This window comes from Xiphophorus couchianus, chromosome 12 (genome assembly GCF_001444195.1).
Source record: "Xiphophorus couchianus chromosome 12, X_couchianus-1.0, whole genome shotgun sequence".
NCBI classification, from domain to species: Eukaryota; Metazoa; Chordata; class Actinopteri; order Cyprinodontiformes; family Poeciliidae; genus Xiphophorus; species Xiphophorus couchianus.
In genome coordinates, this window is record NC_040239.1 from 32067898 (window position 1) to 32086445 (window position 18548).

General features: G+C 39.7%; 2 protein-coding genes across 2 annotated transcripts; both read left to right on the forward strand.

The window, feature by feature from the left end:
- Nucleotides 1-151: 151 nt before the first annotated feature.
- Nucleotides 152-11895, forward strand: nelfb (negative elongation factor complex member B). The gene is made up of 13 exons (XM_028034523.1): nt 152-424; nt 1941-2101; nt 2203-2302; nt 3208-3438; nt 3670-3855; nt 3940-4052; nt 4130-4232; nt 5094-5189; nt 6537-6679; nt 6876-6982; nt 7129-7270; nt 9475-9583; nt 11423-11895. The coding sequence occupies exons 1-13, from the start codon at nt 323-325 to the stop codon at nt 11585-11587; spliced, it is 1758 nt and encodes a 585-aa protein (XP_027890324.1). The 5' UTR covers nt 152-322; the 3' UTR covers nt 11588-11895.
- Nucleotides 11896-11934: 39 nt separating this feature from the next.
- Nucleotides 11935-18075, forward strand: LOC114154972 (P2Y purinoceptor 4). Its single transcript, XM_028034524.1, has 2 exons — nt 11935-12080; nt 15394-18075. The coding sequence occupies exons 1-2, from the start codon at nt 12023-12025 to the stop codon at nt 16434-16436; spliced, it is 1101 nt and encodes a 366-aa protein (XP_027890325.1). The 5' UTR covers nt 11935-12022; the 3' UTR covers nt 16437-18075.
- Nucleotides 18076-18548: the final 473 nt, after the last annotated feature.

Consider the following 18548-nt stretch of genomic DNA (forward strand, 5'->3'; position numbering starts at 1 on the left):
GTCTGCCCGTTTCCTTCCATGCTTTAGGGCCACTTTAAATGCCACGAATGAGGTCTGTATGGTGCACTAGTGTGCCTCTAGCGCGCACTAAACAGGTAGTGCATTAAGACCCAAACAGAAAAAAATTACCGGAACGTTTGCTTAGCAAGTGTTTTCGACGGAGTGTTTTTGTGTTACCATAAGGGAAGTTATGTCTGTTAGTGGACTTCACTACTGTTTTGGGCAGTTTCTAGGGATCGTTTAGCCGTTTTGCTCCAGGAATCCTGCCCGGAAAGCTCGTTACTGCATCAGCTCCAGGGTGACGGATCAAAGCGGAGCCAGGATGTTCGCGGGCCTGCCGGAGCTCGGGATAGCCAACGGCGAGGACTTAAAGGAAACTCTGACCAACTGCACAGAGCCTCTCAAAGCCATTGATCAGTTCCAGGTGACCACTACAGCCCAGCGGGTCTTATGTTATGTATCTGGTGCATTTCAGAGAAAATCTTGGAAAGTTATGAATTTTCAAAAATCCATAAATTATTCTGGCCAGTTGCTGTGGTAACCGCTGGTGTTTTAGGTTTGCTGGTTTATATGACTGCCTGAGATAGAAAGGAACCGTTTTTATTAAACTAGAGAAGTATTAATATTAGTAATTAGTCCAACGTCTTAGATGCAGCTGTACAACAATTGTAATGCTTTTTTTCAAAGCAAGTAGATCCCATGTGTATACTTGGAATCAAATAGTTAAAACAAGTTTTTTTGTAGTTTATGTCCCAAGTTCTACATTGGGACATAACTTGTTAGAAAAATCCTATAATGTGTATTTTTACATTTCACGGTGTGCAAAATTATTATTGTTATCATTATTATTATTGTTATTTGCCAATATTCTGGTCCAGAAACGCTTGCAGATATGCTGTAATTACTTTTATGTTTAATGTTTGATGGTCAAATACCTTTTGACGAAGGTGCAAATAAGTTCTATTTGTAGATTTCCAGGCATTGGCAGAGAAAGCTCTCATTTGCTGTACACGTAAATGATAGTTGAATAACAACATTAACAAGCACTAACAGCAAACACAAGCATCATTTCCTCTTCCTCCAGTCGGACTCCTTCTGTCATGTTGTGTACTATCAAGAGGTGAATTTCCTGACTTCACTGGTTAACCAACAGGAACCAGCCTCTCTGAACATGTAACACACATGTGGAATTTGCTCCATTTTGTAAACGTCCCAAACTTTTAAGATCCACATCTTATATGATGTGGGTCTGGTTTCATCAGGCACCTCTGGGCACCTGTAGGATATTGTCTTGGACTATCTCTTTGAGAGTATCAAATACTTTTTTCCAGAACTTTTTGACATAAGGACGTAACCAAAATGTGTGTGTGATGGGCAACAGTTGCTCCACTGTTCCTCCAGCATCAGCTACAATGTCTTGGATACAAGTTCTAATATCTAGAGAAACCTTTCATTTAATTAATTTAATCGTCTATTTGAATTCTCCCAAATTCTGATATTTTAAAGGCCTAAACAAAACATATTTAGGCAGAAGAAACCCTTTTCCAGATAACTTTTTTCAGCATAGCTTGCATATAAGTTAGAACAGGGTAGTGTACTCCCAGTGATATCTACTGTTTATTGTATATTCACCTGGCCTCCAAATGGCACAGCATGGTGAGCAGATAGAAAACAACATTAGAACAATAAAGCTGGTGTGGAAAGAAGAATTTTCACCTTCAACATAAACTGTAGATTTGTGTCTGATGCATGTTTGGTTGAAACGAGCTTGTATTTCATGCACTGAAGTTATCCCAGGTGCGTAGAGTAGCCAGAGTAGCGATAGCTCATAACAATATTACTCAATTAAAAGTGAAAAATGTTCCAGTAAGCAGGTGAATGTGTTCAACTGACTCGTACAGTTCAGATATATGAGTTATTGTTGCCTTTCTTGACTGCAGATGGAGAATGGCATCCTGCTGCCGACGCTGCAGTCCGCTCTGCCCTTTCTCGACCTTCACGGGACCCCGCGGCTGGAGTTCCACCAGTCTGTCTTCGACGAGCTTCGAGAGAAGCTGATGGAGCAAGTCGCCGTCATTGCAGAGGGCAAGGATGAAGACCGGTGAGTCCTGGCGTGGTTCTGATGCTTCCTGTGCGGAGCGCTGTGAGAGCTAATAGAAAGCTTGACTCGATGATTGTATTGTGTTTTTCCATTGTTTCCAGATATGGGAAGCTTGAAGAGCTGCTGGAGAAGAGCTTTCCTCTGGTGAAAATGCCTTCCATACAGCCAGTGGTGATGCAGGTGCTGAAGCATCTACCTAAAGTAAGCTCTCATATGAAACTGTTGCTTAGAGACATCCAAGCTAATGTCTCTCCACCAGGTAACAGTGAGGTTGCCATAACAGTTCGTTCCCTTCGGTCAGGTGAGGAAACCAGACTTCAACTTCCTGCTGACGTTGGCGATGCAAAACTGTCTAACAGGTCTTTCTGTGCCATCCATTAAAAACAGATACAAAAGTTTTCAGATGTTCCTTAAAATCCACTCAGCTTTAGGGTTTTAGTTTATATTAGATGGTACAATATACCATCTGCAATAGCTCAGTATACCATCAGTTTTTAACTCAATATTAAAATCTGTTAATATTCAGTTTTTATAGGAGGGTTGCACTGATTATTGTTTTCTGGCTGATACTGATTTTTTTTTTGTTTGCAATGGTGCTGGAAATAGCAAGAGTTGCCAGTTCTGGGTGGTTTTTATTGTTAAATGTGAACATGCAGACATGACCTGGTCTGTCAGTCAGACTCACAGCAGAGCAGAAGAGCACAGTGGCTGATTTTTAGCCCTTTGCTGAGATAGAAAAGATCAGGGAATAAAATTGGCGTTATATGTAAGTATAAAGCCATCTCCCAAAGTTCTGGGCCGATTTATTTTAATGGATACACCCCCAGTTTATAGGAGTGCACCAATAAATTGGTCCTAAAGTCGGCCACTGTCCCATGAGAGAAGGCCAAGAACTGGAGGGTGGTGTTCTTGTGGTGTGACCTCCTCAGTTCTGAGAAACGTTTTCTATTCACTCCTTACTGTTTGCTCCAGGTGCCCATAAATTAAATGGAGGTTTTGAATCTCTCTGATAAAAATATATGTCTACCAGCAACACGCAGCTTTGGCAACAGCAAGCTGACAAGAAAAGATCAAGACCCAATCTTTATCCTCATCCCACTCTGCAGGTACCAGAGAAGAAGCTGAAGATGGTCATGGCTGACAAAGAGCTGTACAAGGTGTGTGCTGTGGAGGTGAAGAGGCAGATCTGGCAGGACAACCAGGCTCTGTTTGGGGACGAGGTGTCCCCCCTTCTGAAGCAGTACATCGTGGAGAAGGAAGCAGCCCTGTTCAGCAGCGACCTCTCCATCCTTCACAACTTCTTCAGTCCCACGCCTAAAACCCGGCGCCAGGGCGAGGTGAGTCGGCCAGACCTGCCTTCAGGCTGCACTCTGCTCCCTGCATTAAGCTATCAAATGTTGAGTTTATAATAAACAGTTAATATCAAGGATCTAACAAAAGGAATTACCAGGAACAGTGCTTGTAAATCAAAAACTAAACATAGAAGTTTAAAAATGTCCTGCTGACCCACAGAGAGGAAATTCAAGACCCAGGAGGTTTTCTATGAACCGCTTCTCTTTGGCCTGCAGGTGGTGCTAAAGCTGACCCAGATGATTGGGAAGAATGTGAAGCTGTACGACATGGTGCTGCAGTTCCTGCGGACACTCTTCCTGCGGACGCGGAACGTCCACTACTGCACGCTGAGAGCCGAGCTGTTGATGTCCCTGCACGACCTGGACATCAGTGAGATCTGCTCCGTGGACCCCTGCCACAAGGTGAGCTCCCACCTACAAACCCCCACGGCCAAATAGTGCCTGCCCTGCCCTCACTGCTAAATCTGTTGGTGTTTGTCGTCACAGTTCACCTGGTGTCTGGACGCCTGCATCCGGGAGAAGTTTGTGGACAGCAAACGAGCCAGAGAGCTGCAGGGTTTCCTGGACGGTGTGAAGAAGGGCCAGGAGCAGGTCCTCGGGTAACCAACGGCTTCAGCTCACCAGCAGGGTCTGCTCTGGGATGGGTCTGTCACTAAAGATTTTCTGTGTGTTCCAGAGATCTGTCCATGATCCTGTGTGACCCGTTTGCCTGCAACACCCTGGTCCTGAGTTTAATCAGGAACGTACAGGAGCTGCTGAGTCAGGACGCTTTACCCAGGGTGAGGCGGTCTGAAAGACAATGGCCTCTTTATGTAGGACAACTAACAAATAACAGCAGGATGTAAAACTTCTTAAAGCTTTTCCCTGAAGCTGCATCTAAAGTATGCTAGAACAGCTCAAAAAATCTAAATATTTTCCAATGCTTCCTGATTCTTGGATTATACTCATACATATAGTGAAATATGTCAAGATTTTAGTCCTTGTAATTTTGATGTTAATAGTTTCTAAAAACCCAAAGTTCAGTGTCTCAGAAGATGAGAATACTACACAAAATACATTTTTTCACATTGTCATAATGGGGTATTTTTTGATGATTTTGAGAAAATTCATTCACTTAATCCAATTTGGAACAGCCCAGAATGTGAAATGTGGATAAGTGTGTAAATGCTTCCCAGATACTCAATATCTGGAGATTTTTTTTCTCCTAAAGACAGAAATTGTAAAGTGAGGCCACTCAGTCACATTAGGCCTCACACACACTTTAGTGTTAGCTACTTCTGGTGGAGCAGTTGCTCTAGTCACCCCAGGCAAGAGGCTCAACCAAAGAAAAAAATAATTCAATTTATTTAGATAATGGAAAGGATTCTTTTCTTAACTGTTTGAACAAAATGAGTTGAGGAATATTTCAGCATTCTTCCAAACTCCAAAATCTATTGTGTCTTCTTGTGGCTGACGGCATCAGGTGGTCAAATCCATCACTACACCAGCTGCTTGTGTGTGTATAGAGTGTGGATGGATGGTATTAGTTGTGCTTTTTATCAACACACTGTTTAGATATTTTTCAGTTTCTAACTTTATTGTTTTGTTTCTACAGTATCAGTGTAATGTGTGTGTGTGTGTGTGTCTGTGTGTGTAAACAGGACAGCCCAGACCTGCTGCTGCTCCTCAGGATGCTGTCTCTGGGTCAGGGAGCGTGGGACATGATCGACAGCCAGGTCTTTAAGGAGCCTCGCTTGGTGTGTATTCACAAGAATGTTTACAAAAACATCCAACATGTCGGAATGTGTTTAGAGCAGTGGTTCTCAAACTTTTTTCAGTGATGTACCCCCTTAAAAATATATTTTTAGTCAAGTACCCCCTGACACGGGCAAAACATTTTTGGAATTAAAAAGGGGTACAGTGCTGTAAAATCACTGTCTGATTTATTAAAGCCAAACAACTTATATCAGTGAACCTGACAAATACATCCATATTGCAAACATTGCATGGTTAAACAAAAAAGAAAAACAGAAGACGCTGACCACTAGGAAGGTATAAAACCAGTCAAACCGTTTTATTTTAAAGGATATTGAAACTAAATACTGAATATAAAATTCAGTGCATGAACACACATTTATATTTTATCGAACTTTTTACAAACTAATTTTTCCCAAGACTTATTATGAGGAGCCTACTGATTTTTTAAAGATATTTTGAAAAGCTTCACGTACCCCCTGCAGTACCTCCACGTACCCCCAGGGGTACACGTACCCCCATTTGAGAACCACTGGTTTAGAGGAAAGATCTGATGTTGGTCCAGTTTCTGCAGCCTGAGTTCTCCACAAATTTAATTGTGAATTTTTATACTAGACAAAAACTTGTGTCTGGGAAAAGTATGGAGTTCTGACAGGGAAAATCCTTTGGAAACCTGCAGATGACAAGGTTTGACAGATACTGCATGGGATGTGTACAGTTGATCCTCTGCTGGCTGATAATAAAAGAATAAACAGCCTATAATAGTTCAGGTGGTTGTATCATAACAGAGAGATACTACTGTCTTACAAACATAAAGAAGGGAAAGACAATTATTTCTTACTGCTGAATTTTATGCAGGTTTTAAACCTTAGTATCCCTGTTGTTAGCTTTTGATCAGGAGAACACGCAGCATGCTCAAAGGAAGGAGCTAACGGAGGCTTACTCCTCCACAGGTTTGTTTTCTAAAAATCAGGACCTTTTAGAAAACAGTAAAATGTCCGACCTCAGCAGTGACTGCACAATGCAGGCATGCAGCGCAACAATCCAGCCGCATTAAGATGAAGATGAAGCCTTTTTGTGTTTGCCTTCACGCAGTATGGATGTCTGGTAGAGAATCATGAAAGATTCACTTTTCACTTTTAAAGGTTAATTATGTTAATCAGCCTGTTGGCGTTAAAATACCTGCTTTGTTAGTCTGCTTTCAGTCTGGTTCTGATCATCTTCCAGGACTCTGGTGTTAAATAAGGATTAAATCATATAAGAAAGAAGAAAAATGTCAATGATACGTCTTAGCAGTTTTTCCTTTCACTCAATTATTTGTTCATGTTTTTGTTTGTTGTTTTGATCAGGATTTAGAGGTGGTGACCCGCTTCCTGCCTGCTATGATGTCTGTGGTTGTTGATGATCACACCTTCATAGTAGAGCAGAAGCTTCCCAGTGAGGAGAAAAGCTCCCTGACGTATCCCACCAACCTGCCAGACGCATTCATCAGGTAAAGCCCAGGGGGGCAGAGGGGTGATGAAGGCTGATCATGTGAAGCAACTTCTGTTTAAGTTATTTTTCTATTTCAACCTTTGCTGAAATGTGCATCGAGCCAACACATGGACTCGTTAGTTTTTGTGATGTCATACAGAAACATAAAGCAGAGTAAGGAGGGTGTGTGTGAGGGTGTGTGTGTCCCGCCTCAGATACCTGCAGGACAACAGAGTGGCCTGTGAAATGGGGCTCTACTATGTTCTACACATCGCCAAGCTGAGGAACAGGAACGCTCTGCAGCGGCTGCTGCCTGCTCTGGGTGAGCGTCGCTCGTTTCCGAAAGCTTGTAGGTGGTGAATAACCATCCCAATCAGTTCCCTGTTTAATTCATGATTAGAGACCTGGACGGTGCATTTATCTGCCCATCTCTGAGGGTGTATATGTGTGTGTGTGTTTGACCTGTAGTGGAGACCTACAATGACATGGCTTTCGGTGACATCTTCCTGCACCTGCTGACTGCTCACCTCACCCTGCTCTCTGATGAGTTTGGATCGGAGGAGTTCTGCTCTGTTGTCTTCGACGGATTCCTCCTTACTTCCTTCTCCAGGTTGGTTCCCTCTCGCTGCTGCCATGATCACTTCCACTCCTTATAGCAATAATTTGGAAACTAGATTCACAAGTATACATTTATTTCATTTTCTTATTCAGCACATGGTCAGAGTCATACATACATACTCAAATATCCAGTCATGTTATCACTAGCTGTGGGACATGATTAAAATGTTTTCTGGAGGTAATTGCAGGGTCTGTAACATCATCAGCAGCCGTCATGACGTCTACTCTACACTGTATTTGAAGGTGTTGAAGCGAGAGACCAACTATTTAAACCATATTTAACTTTCTTAAAGTTAAATATGGTTTAACTTTAAGGAAGTTAAAGTAAATACATATATTTAACTTTAACTTCCCTAAAGTTAAATATGTGTATTGTGTATTTTCCAGACATTTAGTGCCATTTTATAGCGCAATACAGTAACTATGTTATCTTCAATTTGCAATTTAAAAAGGCTTCATATACATATACAATGACTTATAATAAATTTTGCTCTTAATTAAACTTCTTGAAATTGGACCTCTGTCTCTTTAAAAACTCCTGCTTGTTTTGAAACTCCGCTGTCAGGAAGTCATCACAACATCTCACCTCTATTAACCCTTTAACGCTTTTACCGACATTTCAGGAGAAGTAGCTCCTATAACAAGCTCTGCAGATGTGTAGTTCCACTACACATCAGCTAATTGCTTCTAGCTAGTCTGAAGGAGCAGAGTTGGGAGGGATGAACTGTGAGACAAAAGTCTGGAAACTGCAACTCCGGGGAGGACCTGCAGTTTTAAGGTAGTTTTAAAGCAGTGCTAGGTCCAACTAGGTGTTCTGCACCGCTGAGTGGTTGCCGTGGAGATTAAAGGATTTCTCAGACATTCATGAAAGAATCAAGGCAACACTAGGTATGTTTTTGATGAGAGATTAACATTATTAAAGATGTATAGTTCAAAAAAGTAGATTTTGCATAATAGTGCCCCTTTATAATGTGAGTCAAATACATACTACTTAATGAGCTGTTAGGTTAATTATTTTTGCTGAAACTTTGAAAAGTCTTAAATGAAACTGACCGTTTTAGGAGATGAACTCTGTTTCAAGCCAGACGTCCCTTCTTCTGCTGATGGGACTGATGTTAGCATGAGGTCGCTAATGAACATTAGCACAGGAGGAGGGGGTGGCTTGTGGGTCCAGATTGATGCCCCAACCCACCAGCAGAGCATTCTGGGATTTGTAGTGTTATTATAGTAGCTGTTTAGAATGATCTCACAAGCCAATTTTAATTACACCAGCCAGACTTTGACACTCGTGCTGTCAGGGCTTCCATACAGCAGGCTCTTCACTGTCTGCATGTGCCTGGCTCCACTTTAAGGCCACCTGTTTAGTTTTCTATCAGCTGGTGTCGAGCAAATTCGTGATGGTTTTAGTCTTGGTGTATCAGTTGGTCTGTTCCTCCTGCAGCTCCTCCTCACACTGCAGAAACGCTGACTTACCAACAGGAAACATGAGAGGTGTCTTTCACCTCAAGTTCCATATAGATATGGTTCTTCCTCTTCATCACTTCCTGTTTTTAGTACAGAGATCACTATCCTGAAGAGTGATTAGTTTCTCCATCGTTAATGTTAAAAGTTGGTCATAAGCTAGTTATGCTGTGTGTTTTGAGACCATTTTCAACTAATATTGTGATAATGACCTAATAATGCAAACACTGCCTCATCAACCTTCAGCTGAAGGAAGGAGGGGGCGGGGCGTTTCGTCATCCAGCCTGGTAGAAAAAGAGACCGGAGGAAAATAAACAAATAATCACTCAAAGGGAAATTATTGAGCTAATTTTAATTTATCTTATTGTGACAGGTTTATTTATAAGGTCACAGATGAATGAGAAATATTTCCGTCTATCTGTAAACTTTCCAAACAGAAGTTTTTCACCTCACTTTCAGGTTTGCCATTTTCTTTGAAAGAAATCTAAGTTTAATTCACATGTTGATAAAACAATGATTGTATTCTATAATAGAGAGGTTACACATGCTTTAGTCATTTCTATTTAAGACTGCTTCCACTTACAGATTCAGAGGGACCAGAATGGTTTAGTAGGAAATGAAATGATTTTGGCTGTTTGATACGGGATGAAGGCTTCGCTCTCACTCATGGCTTTCTACCTGGGAGCGCATGTGACCGTTTCTGTGTGTGTGTGTGTGTATGTGTTTATTTCACAGTAAAGAAAACGTCCACAGACACATTCTGCGCATGTTGCTGCATCTCCACCACAAAGTGCTGCCTTCATATTTGGAAACGCTGATGCAAACACTGGAGCCCCCAAAACAGGTAGGCATGGTTTCCACGGTTTCCACTTCCAGCTCATTTAGGGTAAACAGGAAGTCTCAGCATGCTTAGGTCTCGACATGAAGGTAGGGCTGATCAGGCGCAGCAGCTGCAGACACACTGAGAGAGTTGTCTGTTGTTACCTTGTTAGATCTATAATAGCTAACACTTTTTCTTTTTACAAATTTAATAAAAATCCTCTGTCACGTTTGTCCTGAGTTCTTCTCATCCCAGAGATTTGCAGTAGCAAATAGACTCAGACTGTCTCAGGCCCTGACAGTAACACCTACATGATCTTATGAGCCTGTACAAAGTTCCTATTCTGAGAATTCACACCAGCATCCCCAGACTCACAGCTCCACATCTGACTCAGTCTACATGTCACACACTTACCTTTCCCTCATTTGCTGAGTGACTGCGGAAAATTGTTATTGATTGTCTCCCAGAATCATGTGATGCTCTGGATCAGGTTAAAGTTAAATGCTTGAAAACTGTGGGCTATGATGTAATGAGGGATGGGTCAGCATCCTGGACAATGCTGACCTGATGATGAGACGGCTCAGATCCTGGCTGATGAGAGAGGACAGGTAATTCTGTCTATCTTTGTGTCAGAGTTGCTTTGCAGCTCAAACATGTTATCAGGCTTTGTTTCCATAGTTCAGCCTTTGTACCATAAATCTAAATATAAATGACTGATTAGAGCCACGGAAATGGTAATGACCTGTACCTGAATAGCACTTTATCAAGTCCAGAGGACCCCAAAGCGCCTCACACTCCATTCAGTCATTCACCCATCCACACACACATTCACACACTGATGGTGGCAATAGTAGCAACAGCTGCCCTGGGGCAGTCTGGCAGAGGAGAGGCTGCCATGCACCAGTGCCACTGGGAGGGGAAAGTGGAAGTGTGACATTATTAATGTAGGAACCAATGGTTCCAATGGTCTGATTACAAATATCCGCAAATCTGTGTCTACATTCTGCTAATGTCAAAAAAAACACAAATTTGCAATTTTTGATTTCCATTAAATAAGAAATCAAATTAAAACCACATGTGAATAGTTTATTCACATGATAAGTCATTAAAAATAATGGCATCAAAGGATGTAAACAGTTAAATGAGATTATATTCACAATTTAGCCATGGAACTAGCGCTCATCATTTATCAGAGACGTCTGCATCTTATTCAAGTGTCGGAGTGACCGGCCCCTTATACTTAGGAGTGGCTACAACATTTGTAGAGGGAGATTTTACATAAGGTTTAATATGTTGGAATGACACACAATTTTGTATAAACTGTGTGACACTGTGAGAGCTCTGGTGGAGCCAGTATTGTCCAAAAACCAAAAACGAACTATCATCTTTCCACAGCTTTCTGTTGTTTTTGTGGTTTTCTCCAGTAATAACACCTGTGACTTGTGGAAAAAAGTGTTTCCTTTCCAATTTTGTGAAGTACATCTATTTTGATACGGCAGAAAAACAACCTCATCGTAGCGCAAAAACCTTTTATAGAAAAACGTGAGATTTTCTAAAATTGCCAAGTTTCCATTAAGCAAATATATTTTTGTAATTTCAATTCACACAATTCTGTTTTTAATGGAAACGCAGCATTTGTCAGATGGTCAACCTTCTGTTAGGTTCCTTTAAAATCTGTCTCTTCAGAAAGTTCAGATTTTAATTTGACCTTCTAAAAGGTTTCTTAATATAAACCCTAATAACTCTCCCTGTATCATAAAGTAATGGAGATATTTGATGATTAGGATCCTTGGAGCTGTTTTGAGCTCAGCTCTCATGCGTTCCCCTGCATGCTGACTCATTCTGCTACGCTGTGTGTGACAGTGCAGTGATCCGCTGAAGGAGCTGCACAGTCAGCTGACAGAGAAGCTGGAGGCCCACAAGAAGAGTCCGACGCCCCCAGACGAGCCTACGTCTCTGGACCTGGGGCTGCATCCTGTGACGGTGCCCACCACGTCCTCCTCCTCCGCTCCAACCACCCCGGTCTGAGGGGGGCCGCAAGCTGAGGCGGCTGGGGAGGAAATACTGTTACTGGCTGCTGGCCAGAAGGACGTTATGCGTTTCTGTGCTGGATGAGTTTTTCTCTCTGTCACCCTCTGTAGGAGTTAGATGTTTTTTCTCTCTTGCATTGTGATTCAGCATCTGAGTATTTTCTGTTTTGATGTTTTTTTTGGTTTTTTTTTACAATTGTTTCATTTTTGTGTAGAAATATAGTATTTTCATACATGACTCTGTTATCTGTGTGAAATATTTGATCTGTGCCAGTGGTGTAAATAAACAGTTATTTGCAAAATAAATTGTAAATATTCTTTCGTATGACGCTGGTTCAGCTCTTGAGCAGTGCTGCATCACTTTACTTTGCAAAGCACTAGCACTTACCCACAATGTGAAGGGAAAAAAAACCCACTCATTTGGCAACTTCCCATGCAGCTACTGACAAGTGTGGCAGATGAGATGATTTTCACCCTGACAACAGGTCCTGGTAAGCTCTCTCTAAACTATTATATACAAAGAACCATGTGCAGTTAGAAGTTAAATGATGTTTGTTCAAATGTTCTGTAAAACATTTTAGCTTAAAAGATATTTAGTGAACTGAATTAAATCTGGATGGAGTGAAATATATGTGGGGACTTTTAGTGTTATCTGTGGGAGTCTCCCCAGATACCGACATCAGTTCTGATAGGTAACAGATGAGTTTTATTTGATATGGTGAAATGGATGTTATTTTGTAATAAGTAAGACGCTACATATCATTTACATATGCAAACTAAATTAAAAAATGAGTGAAAACCTCATTAAATGCAAGATAACTGCTGTTGCAGAATTATTTCCTCTCTCAGCCAAAGTGTTGCAGTATTTATAGAATATCCAGCTGTGTACTGATGAGACCTTTACATTATCAGGTACATCTACAAATGAGACCAGGTTTTTAAAAAACTCCAAGTAGGACTGTTAATGTATTCATGTGTCTTACAGCAACACCTTAAAAATACGAATGCACTAAATATTAGCTTAATAATAACACGTGAAAATGTGATGAGAATAGGCAGATTCTGTATTTACATGATGGGAAATGGTACCAATGATATTTTAGTTCAAATTTAAATTAACTTTGTTCTGGTCAACTTTTTGTGCTATAACTTTAATTCCTTGTTTACAGTTGAAATCATACACCAAAATAAAAAGACATTTTCTTCTGAACTTATATCAGAGCAAACATCTATTATTTTAAATCAGTTACAATTTTAAAAAATATTTCTATTTGCCAAATGCCAGAAAACTAAGTGAAAACATTTTTTAAACATTTATTTTCTAGCTTTCTTCAAATTCATAAGTTGACATGCATTTAGTCAGTATCTAAACTGTGTGACTGTGGGTGTATTTTGAGCTCACACCTGGAACAACCTGCTTTCTGGTTTGACATGTTTAAAATTCAGCAAATATCAGGAGGAGAATTGTGCAGCTACACAAGTCTGATTCATCCTGGGATCAATTTCCAAATACTTGAGAGTGTCGCATTCATCTGTCCAAACTGCTATGCACAAGTATGGACAAATTTCTCATGTAATAACTTCTAGAGTTTTAGAAAACTCAGTCATGAAATTTTAGATAATTTTCCTCAAGAAGATAAATGACCACCAACAAAATCCTTTGTCTTATGTGTTTAACCGGTTGTATGTAAAACATTTCAATATTAATAGAAGTCTTTCTTGTTGTTTTTTGAAAACCTGGATTTACTGAAGTGAACTGCCTGAGTGGCCACACGATTCCACCACAGTGAAATGTCAGAACTTTGCTTTGAGGAAGTGTGATGGGATCAGCTGGGGTTTAGGTGTAAATGCATTGCTTCTCCGTTCTGTAACAACACTCAAATCAGGAATAAAATGTGGTGCTTAATTCAGGGATTTTTTGACTCACTTCAATTAATAAAACAAAAGAAAGAATGAAAAATGTACAACATAACGCCCTACTCGCCAGTTCTGCTTTAGTTCAAATGACCAGAGCAAATGATGGAGGCTCATGAAAAAATTAAGTTATATTAATTACATATTTTAAAAAATATATGTAATTGTAACATGCAAGCATGTTAAATGATATAAGCAAGAGAAAGGAAAAAATATACATTTTTTGTGCTGCCACAGATTGGATTCAAGAATTGAAGGATTTTAAATATTCCTTTTGATTAGGATTTTTAAATAATGCAAGTTTACCTTCTCAGAGATCAATATATTTTACAGCACTTTACTCTGGAATGGGAGGATACTTTAAATATTTAGAAAAGGGAAACAAAACTACCAAAAACAGTAAATAAAACCTCACACAACCAAAACCATAAATAAAAGGGATTATGAAGTGTCTGTAAACAAAGAATCTTAGTCATCAGAATGAAAATTACTGAGCTCCTGTTAATTCATCATGCAATGAAGTAATTTATTGCTTATTGCAATAGGCTTACAAGTACATAAAATTTTATTGATAAATAGTAAAGTATCGTGGTTTTAAATGTGGTCACAGTTCTCCTGTTTTATAAGTATCTTCTGAGGCTCTATTCATTAATATTTGAGTGTTCTCACATATATTTATTTCTTTAATTCCAAAAATATCAAACCAGGAAGAGAACGAAAAAACTGCTGTCCAGAGGTTAAGTACATGGGTTTCAACAAGAAGAAGGCATAGAGATTATATGTGTGTATGAACTGATGAGGAAGCGTATTGGTCCACAGTCAGAAACAGAAAACAATCTATCACGCAAAAAAGCCGTTAAAATTGTTTTTAAACAACCAATGAAAATTCACAATTGCACATCTGAAATGAGCTGTTGATGTGAATTCCCTTTGGTGTGAGTTTATATGCATCATGTGTTTGTGTTAGAATAGAATAGAATAGAATAGACTTTATTGAGCAGCAAGGGTTAGGGTTGGGGGAAACTGTTTATTTGTTGACAAGCTATAGGATAAGATCTAATATGCCAAAATGAAAGTATTCTTCCCTTTCTCTTTTCCATTGCTTTCTCTAATTGATTTTTCCCATTAAGACAAGAGAAGAAAATCCAAATATGGTCATTTCATGCTGATAGATTATCACCAGCAGGGTTTCAAAATGCAAATAGAAAAAGCAGAACCAAGAGACAAAAAAATCAGGAGACAAACCTGCATTTAAACTCAAATTTCCTGTGCATCAACTGATCAGAAGTTTCAAACTATTGACTTAAAAAATTGAAATCTGTACATAAATCTCTCTTTCGTGCCATATTCCCACTCTTCTGGAGCCATGCACAAACGTTTTTCTGTTTGAACATAGCGGGATTGTTGAGCTGCACAAGCAAAGCCTCTCACAATGTTCCATCACAGCAGTGAGGCAGTCATTGAACATTTCTGTAAAAATCCTCAAATGCATTGAAAAAAAAATGGATGCACAATTTATTGGTTTAAATTCCACTGAAAGGGACATTATGTCTCCACCAGCCTACTGCAAGGCATGCAAAATTGGTACTCACATTTTGCATGCCTCAATGAATATTAAGATAATCAACATGCCCTAACTGCTGACCACTTTTTGATACTTTCATTTCTATTTTTAAAGTATAAAAAGGAAATGGTCTTCAACTTTTGTAACCAGCCTGTTTGAGTTTAAAAGCAGGTTTCAATGTTCTGTTTCCTCTGCATATGTTCTTTCTGCCTTAGGTTGTTTTTGCATTTTTGAGCTCAGCCTACAACCTTATTATGATCCAGATATTAAGATTTTAATCAATAGAGTACATAATACTAAAGCACTAACCTGCTTTTTGCTCACAGGTGTTGCAACAAAAAACATGGTGGAAGTGACCAGTGTTGGGGATTTCACAACACCACTAACCACCAACAACTCATCTGATTGTCAGGGAGAGAACCAGCATTTTGCTCTCACCTTCTTCCTGTGTCTGGTCTTCTTCATCGGATTCCTCCTAAATATGTTCAGCTTGTGGGTGTTCTGTTGTCGTTTTCCATGCTGGACGTCTGGAACCATCCTGCAGTTCCACCTGGCCCTGAGTGACGCCATCGCCACTCCGGTGACCCCCTTGATGGCTGTGTACTTCGCCATGGGTAATGACTGGCCCTTTGGCCACTTCCTCTGCCAGGTGAAGATCGCCCTGCTGAGCTCACATTTTTACGGCAGCACTATATTTCTTACTCTCATCAGCATCCATCGCTACATTACTGTGGTGCACTTCAACAAAAGCTGCCGCTTCAAGCGGAAGGCTTTTGTTCGAAAACTCTGTGCATGTGTGTGGTGTTTGTTGGCGATCCAGGCTCTGATCTATGCAGTCCTGCTCCCTCCCAGCACAGACAAAGGGAGCAGTCAATGTCTCTCCATCCATCAGAGAAATCTGACCAATTTCTATTTCATCATTAACTTCTTCCTGTTCATCTTTGGATTCCTGTTTCCTTTCTCTGTCTCTGCTATCTGCTATAGCCGCTTGGCAAACACACTGACAAACCTTAACATCAGCACAGCCAAAGGTCTGAAAGTCAAGCTGAAATCTCAGAGGATGATAGGTGTGTGCCTGCTTATATTCGGCATGTGCTTCCTGCCTTTGAATATTGTACGAACTCTGGGAGTCGTGTTGAAGAAATTCTATCTGGGAGAATGCAGTGTTCTCCAGCAGATTGAGACGGCCTACTACACCACCTGGATCTTAGCCGGTGTGAACAGTTGTCTGGACCCCATGCTGTATTGTTTTGGTTCTCAGAAATTTCGAGATGCATTTCAGTCTCTCCGGGCTGGGAAGATGGATGTTCCAAACAGACCGAACAGGAGTGAATCAGAAATGACTGCAAATCAGAGAGACATGGATTAACTGAAGCCCAAAGCATAGCTTGAACCATCTGATCATCTTTACAACTTGAATTATTATTGCCATTGACCTCATGGAGACTGAAGTAATCTGGAAAGTTAGCAAGTTGTATTTCTTTCATCAGTTAGTTGCACTATTCCAGTATTAACAAAAACTACTGGATTGTAGTTATGTTTATTTTTGATGAATAATTTTCCACTTGTTGGAAATTGAAAAATAATGACGATTCAAACATAAACATTAAATTTAACATAAGCTAATGTGTGTGTGATAAAATAAATTGTAAAATGTGTTGAAAAGAAGCCTTGCATATGTTGTTCTGTCCTGGGGAGTGACTTATGGGTTCCTTCTCAGGGGTTTTTTTTTAGCCAAGAGGTGGCGCTAGTGAGTCAACGCCATCACCAGCCACCTTCCTTCACTAGAGACTAAGGAAGCAGAAAAAAATGGAAGCAGTACAGTTTCTGCGCGATCAAACGAATGAAGCCTTGTGGCAGATGGATAGAGAACCTGGATGTGTTGAACCAGAGACACGGGAAGCCTGGATTTGATGAGGACAGTGAAGCTACAAGAGATCAAATAGATAATAATCCATGTGTGGTACTGAGAAATGCAACATCAAATCAGGTTTTTCGTTTGTTTAGTTTTTAAAGTTCAGTTTCTGCTGCTTACTCTGCCAAATTTCTCCACATATTTGTTTTTTAAATTATTATTCTTCATTAAGATGCTATAATTGCTTAAATTAGTCATTTAAGAATCTCAATATAGAACTTGGCATATTTCTAAGCTTATCCTAATAGTTGTATTTCTTAACTTGGGATTTCAGTGTTAAAGTAAAAATACTTGAAGTATTTGTTGACTTGGGGGACAATGACTTGATCCCACCTTGCAAAAAGAAAAAGAGGTAATTATAAGGGTATGACGTCTAGTCCTGGAGACAAAAGTTGCCATTTTTTTCACTTTTTAACAGAATTTTTAATGCAAATTAACATTTATTTAAGTAAATACAACAACATTTCTGTATTGCTCTAATTTATTTAGATGCACCTGTTTCACTTCGCATCACCGGGCTGCGCCACTGGGAGCTGAACTTAGTCTATTGATCATAACATTCTTCTTAATAAGATGAGGCTTTTTTCTCAAATGAAATCAAAGAGTATTTGATCGATTTTAGTGCAAAGGCTGTTTGAGACATTAAGGGCTGAACTGGCATAGACAAGATGAGAAAGACCTTCAGTTTTGGCCAGCAGGACTTGATGGTCAGTGATGGTCAGGTCTCTCTGTAACCATAGATTAAATATTTGTTGGCAGGAGGGTATAATTGGATCAAAGTTTTTGTTAATTCTTGCTGTTTGCTCTTTAACTATAGTTTCCCCAAGATATTTAACTTCAGACTTCACATGAATTCCTGACTGAGATAATCCATTACAACTATTGATTGAAAGAAGTTCACATAAGGGATTAAAGTTCACATTAGATAAGTTAAGTTTAAAACCAGAGGCTACAGAAAATGTATTTAAAAGTTTAAGTGCAACATCAATTTGAATCCTATCTTGTAAGAATAAAGTTGTGTCATCAGCTAGTTGACTCAAGAGTTTTTCCTGCAACTGGACTGCCTTTGAAATCACTATTTTTAATAAAAGTAGCTAGAATTTGCATAAGGAGAAGAAACAAAAAGGGTGATACAGGGCAGCCCTGACCAATCCCATGTTCTATTTTAAATCTTTTGGTAGTTCCATGGGGTAATTTTATTGAGCTATTTCCATAAGCATGAAGAGTGCGGATTGATTGTTGAAAATTCTCTCCAAAGCCAAATAAGCTGAGGGCTTTGAAGATGAACTCATGTTCTATAGAGTCAAATGATTTTTGAAAATCTAACAATAAAATAAAGCTGTTAGCTGAAACCATTTCTGGATAGTCTAAGATATCAAGAACCAATCTTATATTATCAATAATATGCCTTCCAGCCATAAAGCCGTTCTGAGATTCCTCTATAATACCACTAAGAACTTTTTTTTTTTTTTTTTGCCAAACAACTGGCTAAAACTTTGTAATCACTGTTAAGTAAAGAAATAGGACATCAATTATCCAAAATTAATGCATCCTTCTGAGGTTTTG

Bases quoted from the DNA above. Each gene is read 5' to 3' on its own strand.
- nelfb (XM_028034523.1), top strand. From the start codon at position 323: ATGTTCGCGGGCCTGCCGGAGCTCGGGATAGCCAACGGCGAGGACTTA. The intron at 4,233-5,093 runs GTGAGGCGGTCT...GTGTGTAAACAG, and splicing joins GTCAGGACGCTTTACCCAGG to GACAGCCCAGACCTGCTGCT. The intron at 5,190-6,536 runs GTGTGTATTCAC...TGTTTTGATCAG, and splicing joins TCTTTAAGGAGCCTCGCTTG to GATTTAGAGGTGGTGACCCG.
- LOC114154972 (XM_028034524.1), top strand. From the start codon at position 12,023: ATGCAGCTACTGACAAGTGTGGCAGATGAGATGATTTTCACCCTGACA. The intron at 12,081-15,393 runs GTAAGCTCTCTC...TTTTGCTCACAG, and splicing joins CACCCTGACAACAGGTCCTG to GTGTTGCAACAAAAAACATG.